At 56.1% G+C, this 13,537-nt stretch overlaps 1 protein-coding gene across 6 annotated transcripts in view; it reads right to left on the bottom strand.

The window, feature by feature from the left end:
• Nucleotides 1-8,493, bottom strand: part of HIF3A (hypoxia inducible factor 3 subunit alpha) — a 28,107-nt gene extending 19,614 nt beyond the window's left edge. For 4 of the 6 annotated variants that reach the window (XM_023649957.2, XM_023649959.2, XM_023649961.2 and 1 more), the window contains exons 1-3: nt 3,206-4,873; nt 1,889-2,034; nt 128-212 (exon numbers count right to left, since the gene is read on the bottom strand). In XM_023649957.2, the coding sequence (XP_023505725.1) occupies nt 128-212; nt 1,889-2,034; nt 3,206-3,479 (505 nt within the window). In that variant the 5' untranslated portion in view covers nt 3,480-4,873. Of the gene's footprint in view, nt 1-127; nt 213-1,888; nt 2,035-3,205; nt 4,874-8,400 lie in introns of those variants that run through there. The other 2 variants (XM_023649958.2, XM_070223069.1) reach the window with 2 other exon arrangements.
• Between the last annotated feature and the right edge of the window lie 5,044 nt (nt 8,494-13,537).

The following is a 13,537-nucleotide window of genomic DNA, read 5'->3' as shown; positions in this document are numbered from 1 at the left end:
CAGGGCAGGGCTGCGTCCTCCTTGCCCCATTTCTCTCAGTCCACTCTTCCAGAGGAGAGGAGATGCTGGCGGGAGGGTGGAGCCTCAGTTTCTGTGCCATGGGGACAGAGGCCTCTAGGGAACTCACTGTGCCGTGGGGTCAGGGCGTCCTGCAGCTCCTCTTGGTCACAGGGATGGATGAAATCAAAGATGCTGTGTCCGATGAGCTCCAGCTGCGAGGGAGGGAAGCAGAGGGGGTGTCTGGGAGGGAAAGCACATTCACCAGGGTCTCCGACCCAGCTCCTCCTTCCCATCCTCATCAGTCCTGCCCTAGTTCATGAGCCCGATTACTTCGTCCCTCTCCCTATTCGTTCATTCATTCATTCATTCATGCCTTCATTCCTTTCTGCAGCATGCTATTTGCAGGCCCTCTTCTAGAGGGTGTGGGCACAGCAGTGACCACACAGAATCCCTCCTCTCAGAGCTTACCGGCTGGCAGGAGGAGATAGACAAGAAACAAAGAAAAACAGAAAGAAAACAGCACACATATGTGAAACAATATAATAAGTAATAGGAAGAAAACGAAAGCAGAGTAAAGTGATGAAAGGATGCAAGGCTATCTTAGAGGCAGTTGTCAGGGACAGTTTCTTTGCAGAGGTGACATTTAAACAAATTGCTAAACAAAGCCGGTGAGTGGTCTTGTGGCTCTCTGGAGTAGAGTGTTCTGGAAAGAGGGAACAGCAAGTGCAAAGGCCCTGAGGTGAGACCCTGTTCAAATCCCACCCGTTTGGCAAGCCAAAGACCAACTTGCTCTTTCAGTTCAGGAAAGGAGCCTGGTGCTGGGAGGAGAGGACACAGACGAAAGGGGACCCACACAGCTCACAGCCCGGTGGTGATGCTGGACTAGGGAAGTGAGCTCTTCCTCCTCTGATGGCCCCTCTTGTAGCTCGATTTGAATTCTGGCTCTGCCACTTCCGAGCTTTGGGACCTTGGGACATTCACCTCTCTGAGCCCAAGAGCTCAAGTTGACAGAGAAATTGGGACCAGAGGTGGGGTAACGAGGCAGGAAAATGCAACGGATGCCAACTACGGAGCCCATTTACATGAAATAGAAAAAAAAGAACGGTAGCTCTCACATGGGGCTTGCTGTGAGGATTAACTGAAATTAGTTCTAGTCACTCAGTGCCTCTTGCTTGTCTTCCCAGCCCCAAGGCCCTACTCCCACCTGAGGCCCGGCATCCACCTCCTTGGGGATCTCCCAGCCTCTGGTCTCGCCCCCTCCAAGTCTATCTCTGTGCAGCACCCAGAGGGGGCTTTCTGAAATGTGAATCTGATTCTACTTCTCTGAGACAACCTCTCCCCTGCTTAAAATCCTCCCATGGCTCCCCAGTGCCCTGGCCATAAACCTTCTAATTTGGCCCTAAACTATCTAGCCCCTGCTGACCTCACTAGCCTTTTTTCTCTCACCTTCTCCCACTGCACTCTGCACCTAGCCAGGATAATTATCTTTATTTCTCCCAAATGGTCTGTTTTATCTCACCCCTGGGTCTTTGCATATTCTGTCCCCTCGGCCATGTACCTTCCCAGTCTTCACTGCTGCCATCCATTCCCCATATCCCTTGACTGGCTAAGTCCTTCATGTTTCAGAACCGATGTCTTCTCCTCCAGGAAGCTCTCCACTGCCCCTCAGGCTGGGGCAGGTATCCCCCATCCCCAGGCATGCACAACCCCCAAGGCTGTCCTGTCCCATCCCAGCCCCGACCATTCTGAGGCTCCCCTGTCTGGGGACACGTCTGTCGTCCCTCTGTACTTTGGGCCCTGTAAAGGCACGGCTAAGGTGGTCCTCGCCCCCTCTGCATTCCTGCATCACCTGCACGGGGCCAGGCACAAAGCAGGCAGCTCCTCTCACCTGACTGAGGCCCAAGTGTTTGCTGACATTCTCCGACAGGTAAGCCATGTCTCCCTCGGCGGTGAGCACCATGACGAAACCCTCCAGGGCCTTCAGGTAGCAGGCATCCAGCGGTCCGCCCCCTGCTGCCACCTGGTTCCACTCCCCTGGTGTCCGGGCCAGGGTGGATGGGGCATCTCTATTCAGCCGTGGGCCTGCCCTGGCTCGCCCCCCCCTCTGCCCTCCCTCACTCAGAAGAACGTATAGGTACCCCGAGGTGAGTGGGGGCACATCCCAGTGGCTTGGAGTCCCAAGGAAGAGGGCAGGGCCAACAAGGATCGGAATTCTAAGGGAGCAGGGCCTCCTAGAGGGACACAGTTCTAAGGAGGTAGGGGTCTCCCAAAGGAATAGAATTCTAAGGGGGTGGGCCTCTCAGAGGACAGAATTCTAAGGGGACGGAGTTCCTAGGGGGTCGAAATTCTAAGGGGCTAGGGCCTAGGGGGAGTCAGAATTCTAAGGGGGCCAAGCCTCCCAGGAGTTCAGAATTCTTGGGGAATGACCTTGCAGGTGGGCAGAATTCTAAAAAAGCAAGGACTCCTAGGCGACAGAACTCTAAGGGGACAGGGCCTCCCAGAGAAGTAAAATTCTAGGGGGCAGGGAAGTCTAATGGGCAGAGCCAGCCAGAGGATGACTCTATGTTCCTTATAATAAAATCTTTTCAGGGTCCTGGGATTCCAAGGACTGTGTGTGTGTGTGGGGGGGGGGGGGGGGTGCGTGCGGGGGGGCGGTGAGTGTGGCAAAGCCTCCTGCAGAGTGGAATTCTAACTGGTGGGAGTTCTAGGGGATTGCTACTAAAAGGACCAGCTATAGAGCTAGGGGAGGGGAAAAGAGACTTTCTCAAGTAATTAAAAATTGGGCAGCGAAGCCTCCCAGGGGTATTTATTATTTAAGGGGACGGGGCCTAGCCAGGAAGGTCTCCCAGGGGACCAAATCCTAGGGGTTGACGCGCCTTAAGGAGCAGCAGGCCTCCTATTCCTTGAGTTCTAACCCTAAGGAGGCGGAGCTTCCCAAGGGCGCATTCCAAAAGGCGGGGCCTCACGAGTGATAGACTCCTAAGGGGGCGGGGCCTCCCAGGGAACTGGGCTCCGACTGGCCCGGAATTCGAAGGGGGCGGGGCCTCACCAGGGAGGCGGGCCAGAGGGGTGGGGCTCCGCCGGGAAGACGTCGGGGGCGGGGCCTTGTGGAGAGAGGGCTTCCCGGAGGCCGGGCCACCCCAAGGATGCAGCTTTCCGGGGGCGGGGCCTCGCCGAGGAGGGCCTCCCCGGGGGCGGGGCTCACCTGCGGCGCAGAGGCGGTGCATGCGCAGGTAGCTGATGGTGAGGCGCATGATGGAGGCCTTGTCCAGGTGGGCGCTGACCCCGCGCGCGAAGGGCAGCGTGTGCGCCAGCTGGTACAGCACCTCGGTCTCCTGGCTGCGCCGGCTGCGGGCCGCATCCCGGGACTTCTCCTTGCGCAGCTCGGTGCTCGACCTGCCGGCATGGGCGGCATTCACTGGTGGCGTCCCGGGAAGGGAAAGAGGCGGAGGGGACAAGCACGTGGGGTGCTGCCACATGGGGCCCGGGCTCACAGACAGCAGGGCCACGACTGTGAAGGCCTCGCTTTGTGGCCCGGACGAGTCCCCGAAGCTCTCTGGACCTGGGAGGGTTAGACTCTGGAGCCGCTCCTCGCCTCGGGTTTTATCTGTCCCCACGCCAGCCCACCAGCGCCTCACTCCTCTCTGAGGCGTGCCCAGAGCCGCTCTGTCCCCTCCCTGACTTATCTGTTGTTTATTCCCTGGGCTTGGGACGCCTGGGGGCCAGGGAGGCCTCCTGCTGGGGTTGGGGGGGGTGGGGGGCGGGGAGAGCTGGCCGACCTGGCCCAGAGCCAAGGAAGGGAGCACGAAGAAGACGCCTGCAGTCTCCCAGGCCCCCTGCCCTACAGCTCCCAGAACCCCCTCTCCCGCCCTTTCCCCTACCAGCTGAGCTGAGTCCTCAGAATCTTCCAGCACAGATTTCAAAGTCCAACGACCCACCAACAGGGGCCCTGCCAGGGTGACAGCAAACTGACCCTAGGGTTCTGTCTAGACGACAGGTAACCACTCACCCCTGCTCTTTAATCCACTTCAAATGCCCACATTCTGCACGTACGGGTGGGGGCAGGGTGAGCATCATTTTGTCACAAATACCTGCCACTTATCCAGCTTTTACTATTATGTCAATCCCTGTGCCAAATGTGTAACGTATATTAACCCATTTAGAGCTCAGACAACCCTAGAAAGAAGGTAATAACATTATCCCCATTGAACAGATGAGGAAACCGAGGCACAGAGAGGTGCAGCGTTCGCCCATCAGGTGTGAAGCCAGGCTTGGAATCCTGGTGTGCTTGAATTCCTCAATTTTCTCTGTTCTGGGGCCCTGGGTTTATCTCCAGGTTTTAACGTTTCTCTTTGTTTGTGCCACTGTCTTAAAAGTCAAACTCCAGGTCTTCTGAACCCAAACTCTACAGTTTTTTGGGAAAAAAAATTATAGAGGATCCTACATATATATAATTGTATCTATATTTATAATATTGGTAAAACCATTAATAAGCAGCTATGGTGTGCTAAGCATTCATGTGTCTGGCACCATAGTCAGTACTCTGCCTGTGTGTACGCAGTCAATCCTAGGAGACCCAAGGCACTTTAAACATCCATTTCACAAAGGGGAAACTGAGGCTCTGCCAGGTGAAATCTTTTGCCCCAAAAGTCACAAAGCCAGTAACCAGCAGAGCTGCGATTTGGACCCAGGCAGTGAGGGTCCTTCATTCCTTCCTTGTAACCCAGCCCAGGGAAGTAGAACTCTAGAAGGGGAGCCTTCCCTTCCTAAAAGCCAGAGAGGCCACTTCTAGGGGGTGGCATCAACCTCACCCCCAAGCAGAAGACCTGCAGCCCCACGATGGGGAGAGGAGAGGGGACTGTCGTGTCTGGCTACAGAGGGGGAAAAACTCCACAGGGCAACCGGGTGGGAGGGACAGAGGGGGCAGGCTGGGTGGAGTGGTGGAGGGAGCCAGCAATCGCCCCCATCCCTCCCTCCTGGCTGGTGGGGGCAAGGGCCTCCAGTCCTGCTCTGCCCAGAGGACATTCCGTCCTGGCCTGTCCCAGCCCTGTTTGTCTTCCTGCCCAGAGGGTGGGGGTGGGCGGGCCTCACGGAGCTGGGGGCCCGGACTGAGGGAACAGGAACAGGGGTGGGGCCAGCCCCCCACCTCCCAGGCAGCTGGGCTCTGTAATCCTCCGTGGCAGACTTCTCTCCCCATAGAAGGAGCCAGCTGGTGTCTGCAGCGGGACCCTCCTTCCAGCTCCCAGCCTGTTCTCTGGATGGTCTTCTGACAGGAAGCGTGGGCCTCTGGCTGGCCTCACGGACACCTGGATCTCTGGCCTTTCCTTTTAAACAGAGCAGGGGCTAGTCCCTCTGGCTCAGGGGTCCAGTCTCGACTCCATTTCTTATTCACTGTGTGACTCTAGACAAACTGCACAGCCTCCCTGTGCACCATCACAACACAACCTCATAGGGCCGTTTTGAAGATTAAATGAAATATGTGAGGGCCTTAGAACAGGGCGTGGCAATGGATGAGTGCTCTAAAAAGGGTAAACTTATTATTCCCCCTCTGTCCACGTCAAGGCTGGAAGACTTAGGAACCTTTCGGGCACTGGAGAAACCCATGGGCCCTGGTGGTAACCCCGGGGTGTGGCGTGTGTGTGCAATTCCATCCATGACTTTTACACAAGCATTTTGGGAAGAAGACTAAATAACAGTGATCGTGATAATAATGATGGCTTTGGTGTATTGGACACTCACGGAGCAGGAGACCCCACTGAATCCTTTGAACAACCCTATGAACCAGAAGTGGTCTCTCTTTGACAAAGGCTCTGAGCAATGGCATCTCCGGCCCCCAAGTCACCCAGCCGGGAACCCCAGGGCCCTCCACTGATTATGCTCAACGCGTCTCAGTTAGCCCCACCGTGTGTGTGTCCACTTCTGCCCAGATCTCCGTGTGACTTGAACACAGCTTATTGCACATCGACGGGCTGTCCTGCCCCAAAGATCTGTTCCCCCATGGCTCCTCAGCTTGATCTGGTGCAGGGGAGGGGAGGGATGACCCCCATTTTCCAGGCGATGAAACTCAGGCTCAGAGAGGCAGTCACTGGCACAAGGCCACACAGCCAGGAACTGGGAGAGCTTGGATTTGAACCCCGACTTTGGGGCCTGTGCTCTTAAATGTCATGCCTTGGCAGGTGTGTCCCCCCCCAAGGGGCCCCTGCCCTGCCCCTCCTTTGCCCAGTGGCCTCCGTCCCTTCCCCGTGTCCCACTTCTGCTGCCTCTGGTTTCCATAGCTGGCCAGTCTCTCCAGCTGGCCGCGTGCCCGGCCCTGGTCCAGCCCCCTGGCACTCTGCCCAGCCTGGGACGTGCGGCTGGAACCCTGCCACCCTTCCTCTGTGTTCCAGCAGAGAACAGGGGGTGGGGCCAGGGCCTGGAGGCCCCAGGGTGAGGCCTGGGAATGGGGCCTGGGGCCCCCCCAACCAGGAGAAGGAGAAGTCCACTTTTCCCGATCCTGAAGAACTTGTCACCCGTGAGCAAAGGCCCAGAGAAAGTAGGGAGACGCCGGCCCACATTCAGGGCTGCCCCTGGGTGTCTCTTCTCACACTCAGCTGGCTCTTGGATCTTGCAGAAAATGTAGAGGATTTGGGGGGGGCTCAGGCTGTATCTGGGCGGGGACCCCTCTCGGCACTGCCCAGGAGTGGCCTGAGAGGCCCAAGGCAGGGTTTGGATTTGATAAGGGACTTCGGGGTGGCAGTCAGGGGGTGTCTCTCTGCTCCCCCCCCCCGCGCCACTCATTCCCAGGGCATGGAATCCAGTGGGGTGCCCGTACCCGAAGTCCTATCTTCTCCGGGGAACCCTCCAACCTGGGGGGGCCTGGGGCAACAGGCCCATCAGGGACTTCCGAAGAACACCCCTGCCCGGGGGCAGCAGGAAGCCCCAGCTGGAAGGAAGGAAGGGGGTGAGGAGGTGGGGGGGGCCCACTCACCATCACCCAGGCCCCCGTTGGCCCAGGTGCCATCCTAGGGGTGCAGGAGGGGATAAAGCGGGGCCGGGATCCGGGTGCGAGTTACGAGTGGGTGGCGCACAGAGCTGGATGACACCACAGGAAAGGGCTGGCCTTCGCTGGGGAAGGGGGAGCACCCCAGCTCAGCCAAGAGGGGCCCCCACCCAGCCAGAAGGGGGCGCTGGGAGGGGCTGGGCCGGGGCTGGCCCAGAGATGGTGGGATGGAGTTCCCTGGCGGGCCCAGAGCCAGAGACTGGAACAGAATTGGGGGGAGAGGGGTGCGGCTTGGGTGGGTGAAAACATAGGGGGTGTAGACAGATCCAATCAGACCTGCGAAGCCAGGGAGGAGGGAAGGGGGTGAGGCTTCTTGGACGCCTCAGATTGGACAGGGGGAAACCAAGGGCCAGGGACATTTTCCGGGGTCCCGTGAAAACATGGCCAGATAGGATGTCCTGCCCGTGGGCCCCGAGCACAGGTCCCCAGTCACCTCAGCACATCTGCACCTGCTGGGCAGTGAGCACAGAGACCCACCCTCCGCCCAGGATGACCCCAGCAGGGCACTGTGGTGGGCGGGGGGCGCTCTCATCCCCGCCTGCACAGCATCAGACACAGCACCCTCCATGGGGTCTTCCCCAAATAAGGCTGGGGTGGGGCCCCCTCCCACCATCACAGGGACTGGGGGGAGGAGGGGGGTGGGGGAATGAGATAACTGGGCCAGACTTTGGGAAGTAGGTCAAGCTGTTTCCCTGTTATTAGAGGGGGTGACCTTATCTTCCAAAAGGCTACCAAAAGGCCTTGGGAAGGGTCCCAGTAGCTTCTGAAAGGGGACACCCTCTGCCTATCTCTAGGGAACTCAAGGTTTGGGCGACTGTGTCAGAGAGGGTCCAATTAAAGGAGATCTCTCTGGAACTCAGGAACTGACTCCCCATTCCAAGGGACTCTCTAGAGCTGAGAAGGCTCAATTTGGGGGGACCTCATACCCCCTAGGATCCCAGGGATCTGGTAGCAAAGAACAACCTCAAGTCTGGGGGTTTGGAGCCCAGAAGGGTCAATATGTGGAGGGAGAACGCCTCCCAGAGAAGCCCAGAACTACTCAAACGCAACCACCCCCAATTCCGTGGGGACCCCGAGTTTCACACCCAGCCAGGAGGGGAAGCGAACTCGGAGCAGCAGGAACTCGGGCGTCACGACCCCGAAGTCGCTCCTGCCTAGAGGGGCGGGGCAGCCGGGGACCTGGGGACTCCCCCACCCCTGCGATCCCCTAGGGCAGACGGTGCGGCGGGGCTGTGCCTCCACCCACGCGTCCCGGGGCGGCCGTGGCTTGTACCCGGGTGTGCGTCCCCCGCCCGGCTCAGGGGTCCCTGGAAGGAGGGCCGCCCCCCGATGCCCATCATGCCTGCCCCAGAACCCAGTACCTTGCGCGCTGCAGCCCCAGCGCCATGGCTCGCCCGTCGCGGCTCCGGAGCCCTTCGAGGCCCCCAGCCCCCCGCACGGGCCCTGCGAGCCCCCTCCCCAGCTCCTCCCCCGCCGCGCCATTGGCTGCACCGCGCCCGGCCCGCCGCTCTGGTTGGACGACCCGCCGGTCACTTCCGAGAAAGGGGCGGGACCAGAGACGGAGACTCGGCTAGCGGGGAGGCGTTGGGGGGGGATGCCTTGAAATACACACACACACCCCCGGCCGCACCCCTTGCCGCGGACTTGACCTAGAGCGGTGGCGCCTGCGCGGTCCGCGGGCCGCGCCTTCGGGCCCGGCCCGGCCCGCGAAGTTCCCACACCGATACTCTTCGGAACCCACCCAGTTCACTCTGCTCCTTACGCCCCGGGCCCCACCCTCTAACCCCCACCCTCGCCTTCCCCCTCCTTTTCCTACCCACGGTTGGGCCCTTCTGACCTCCAGGCCCACCCTCTCCAAGACGCCCAGCCCTGGCTGCTCTGTCTCCTCTTCCTGATCCCACGAGTCCCCCACTTCTCCGCGCCACCCGCGAACTCCCAACCCCACGCCCGTGCTCCAATCCCTCCCCCCTGTGCCCCACCATTCCCCCCCAGTCCCCATCCGTCCCCGTCCCTCCATCCCGGACCCCCTACCTCCTCCAGTCGGGCACCCTCTGTCCCCCAGCCCCACCTCCTTGCCTCTCGAACTCCGATTGTAGAATGATTAAGTTTATGTCAAGTGAATATGGAAAACTTGATCAAACCCACTTTTAAAAGGAGCAGAGAAATGGTATCTTTCCACCAGTCGAGTAAGAAGGGAGAGGGAGAAGGTCACCAAGGAGTGGCGAGAGCAGTAGATCGATGATCGGATAGGGAGCAGCGAGTGCGTGTGCGTTGGGTGGGGGGCGGGGGGGGGGTGCTCATCCACAGCGGACCAACATCCTGGATGCAGCGTTGGGCAGGGAAGAGGCACGATAGCAAAAGGCTGGGTTTTGCCCACCCCAGTATCCCACTCAGTTTTCTTTTGGGGGGAACCCCTCAGTCTATTTAATTTGAATAGGGCCGGCCATAACCCTACCCTCACCAGCTCCACTAGGATCCAGACCTAGCCAATCAGTTTATTCTGTTTCCCTGGTCACCAGGATTGGTTCAGGGAGGACATGTGACCTACCTAGCCCAGTAAGAACCAATCCTGAGACATTTGCTGCAACTATCAAGAAAGAGTTTCTCTATTTCTGCTGGAGTTGCCAAGCTGGTGGGAGGTGAGCCTGAAACTGATGGGGTTCACTTTGTCACCAAGAAAGGAGAGGCTTGAGGAGATGAAAGTTGTTACAGAGGAGAGCAGAAATGAAAGTTTGTGCAAGGCAGTCTTGACACCAGCACTTGGGTGCCTGGATCCAGCCATACCTGAAATCCAATTTCATGTTGGAACCAATATAGTTTTTTGGTTGTTGCTGTTTTTAAATATTGCTACATTCATTTACTTTGTGCTTAGGTTTGTTTGAATTTTCAGCTATTTGCACCCAAAAGAATTTTAATAAACAGAGAAAATATCTCCTGAGCCTCAGCATGCAGGCATGTGGAGTGTGAGAAAACGAGAGGCCTAAATTAGAAAGGGCTGCAAGGGAAGCACTGTCCTATCCAAGGACGCAAAGGCTATCCGAGTCACGTCAGATAGCCAGTCGGAGGATTTCCAGGGCCCCAGAAAAACTGGCACTTGTTACAGAAACATTAAAACAGAACCAAAATTTACATATATGGATGCACCAGGCATCTATGATCTAGGTTAGCCTTAAACTTCCCTCGGTGGTTCCTGGCTGCTAAGACCATAGGGGAAATGTGTTAGTTGAGGCGGTTTTGATTTTTGCTAAAAGGATGTGTTCTTGTTTGTCTGAAGAGACATCTTGTTCCTGCAACTGACATTCAGGGGAGACCTTCTTATAATCAACATGTAGCGTGAACTGCGCCACAGGAACTGTGGGGGCTCGGGGCAGGCGCCTCGCCCAGCCCGTGGGGGCTGTCAGGAAGGTGCCCTAAGGAGAAGACATCTGAATGGAGACTTGAAGGATGAATGGGAGTGAGGCAGGTAAGGAGGTGAGGTCAAAACGGGTCTGAAAGTCATTACAAAAGCTTGGGCACTCTCTCCTGGGAGCACTGGGGAGCCATGGCAGAGTTTTGAGCAAGACAGGGACACGATATGTGACTTATAAAGAGTCCCCTGATTGCTATGTGGGGAGTGGATGATGGGGGTTGAGACCAGAGGTCAGAACACAGGGAGAAGTCTAGGGTGCAGACCTGGGGGTAAAGAAGAGATGCCTGGGGGGGCTGGCCCCGTGGCCGAGTGGTTAAGTTCGCGCGCTCCGCTGCAGGCGGCCCAGTGTTTCGTTGGTTCATATCCTGGGCGCGGACATGACACTGCTCATCAAACCACGCTGAGGCGGCGTCCCACATACCACAACTAGAAGGACCCACAACGAAGAATATACAACTATGTACCGGGGGGGGGCTTTGGGGAGAAAAAGGAAAAAATAAAATCTTTAAAAAAAAAAAAAGAAGAGATGCCTGGGCCACAGAAGGGGCCGTGGGGCTGAAGGAGAGGGGACAGATTGAAGAGATATCGAGATTCACCCCTGTATCAACATACCAACCTAGCAATATGGAGAAACAAGCTGTGGTACGTCCATACAATGAATACTACCCAACAAGAAAAAGGAATGGACTGTCGATCCACATACGGCACGATGAACCTCAAAATCGTCATGCTGAGTGAAAGAGGCCAGACACAAAAGAGAACAGACCATGTGATTTCAATTAGATGAAGTTCCAAAGTGGGCAAGCCTAATTTATGGTGGGGAAAAAATCAGGACAGTGGTTCTTTATCTTGAGTGACACAGCCATATGCATTAGTCGAAACTCAGTGAATGGGGGGCCGCCCTGTGGCACAGTGGTTAAGTTCATTCGCTCTGCTTTGGCAGCCCAGGGTTCGCTGGTTTGGATCCTGGGCACAGACCTAGCACCGCTCATCAAGCCATGCTGTGGCGGCATCCCACATAGCACAACCAGGGGGCCCTACAACTAGAATATACAACTACGTGCTGGGGGCTTTGGGGAGAAGAAGAAAAAAAAAGAGGAAGATTGGCAACAGATATTAGCTCAGAGCCAATCCTCCTCACCAAAAAAAAAAAAAAAACCTCCATGAATGGTACTCTTGAGATCTGTGCATCTCACTGTATGTAAATTTTACCTCCAAACAGAAAATACAAAAAGTAAACAAACATTGCTGGACGTGCTGAAGGACTTAGGGGACAGTGCACTGTTGTCTGCAACTTTTATTGAATTGTATCAAAAAATACACCGGAGTGATGGATGGATAGATGCACAGAAATATGATAAGAGTAAATGCAGCAAAATGTTATCGGTAGAATCTAGATGATATGGTATCTGTTCACTGTAAAATTGTTCAGATTTTCTGTATGTTTGAAAACACTTCTAATGAAATGTTGGAAGAAACAAGAAATGTTGAGGAAGCAAGGCAGATATTAGCCGGAAATTTTTTTTTTTTATTACTTGTGGGGACGAGAGGGTTTTGTTTGGTCTCATTTTAAAGTGTGTTGTGCCTCGGGCAAAGAGAAGCCTTTGTGTTTCCGAGGTGCGTTGGCGTCTTTTCCTGTCCTCCTCCTCTTTCCTCTCCCCTGGATCTGTTTATCCTACAATACTCGCCCCAATTCATTCATTCATTCATTCATTCATTCAGTTTATCCAACAAATATTCACAGAGTGACAAACATATGTAGGGCACCGCTGTAGGCACTGGGGGCGGGGAATACAGTGGTGAACAAGACAGGTGAAGATCCCTGACCTGCCCTCGTGGAACTTAGACAGACTATACACAAGAAACGTAAGTGAAATACGCAGTCTGTTCCACTGTGATAGGTGCTGTGGAGAGACGTAACCCAGAAAACTGGAGACGGGTAGTGATTTTTTGGGGGGTGAGGGGAAGCTATAAGTTTAAATGCTTTCATCATGGAAAAGCTTAATGAGAACGTGACATTTGAGCAAAGACTTGAAGGACAGGGGAGAGCCCTGTGGATTTCTGGGAGAAAAGCATTCTAAGCTAAGAGAACAGCAAGTGCAAAGGCCCTGAGGTTGGACTTGCCTGGTAATTTCAGGGATCAGCGAGGACGCTGGTGTGGCTAGAGCAGAGGGATGGGTGGGGAGAGAGGAAGATGAGGTCAGAGAGGTGATGGCGGGGGGAGATGGTGGACAGTGGTGTGGGACAAACATGCAGGATGGGTTTTTTAGGTTATGTGTGGACTTAGGCTTTTGCTGTGAGGGAGATGGCAGCATGAGAGGCATTTGAGCAGGGAAGTGATGTCTGAGTTAGTTTGAAGTCCTCTTTCCCCTCGGGTGGGAAATAACTGGAAGCTCTCCAGTTTACAAAACAAATTGCCCCCATGGGAAGATTTATCTTGCTCATGAATCTGCAATCGGGGCCGGACTTGATGGGGACAGCTCATCGCAGCTCAGCTCGGCGTCAGCTGGGGCAGCCCCAAGGCTGTGGGCTGCAAGGGCCTGAAGCTTCCTCACTCACCTGCCAGCCGGTTGATGCCGCCTGCCCGCTGGGACCTCACCTGGGGGCTGTGTCTGGAACCTCCACTGGTGACCTTTCCAGGTGGCTGCTTGGGCTTCCTCACATTATGGTGGCCGGGTCCGGACGTCTCAGAAGTCATCCATCTCACGCTTTCCATCAAGGCAGTCACAGAGTCCTGCCCAGCTTCCAGGGGTGGGAAACGGACGCCACTTCTTGACGGGAAGGGGCCGAGCTTCCACAAGGCAGAGCAGGTGCCACTGCAAGTATGACTGTGGCCGTTTGGGGGAAATACCTGCCACCTTCGTCATGGCACAATGGCTGGGAGCTCTGCCTGTGAGCAGCACGACGGGAGTGGAGTCTCGGGCCTTAGGACGCGAGAGAAGAAATGCTTGTGTTATCGACAAGGAGACAGGGTTCAGCCACCCAACCCCAGGACTATGCACGCACCCAGTTCTGCTGCGTCAGTGTCTCTGGCCACCGTCGCCTGTGTGTCTGCTCAGCCGTTTTACTTGCCTACGATGTTCACCTCT

This window comes from Equus caballus, chromosome 10 (genome assembly GCF_041296265.1).
Source record: "Equus caballus isolate H_3958 breed thoroughbred chromosome 10, TB-T2T, whole genome shotgun sequence".
Lineage (NCBI taxonomy): Eukaryota > Metazoa > Chordata > Mammalia > Perissodactyla > Equidae > Equus > Equus caballus.
This window is presented reverse-complemented; position numbering and strand designations above follow the sequence as displayed.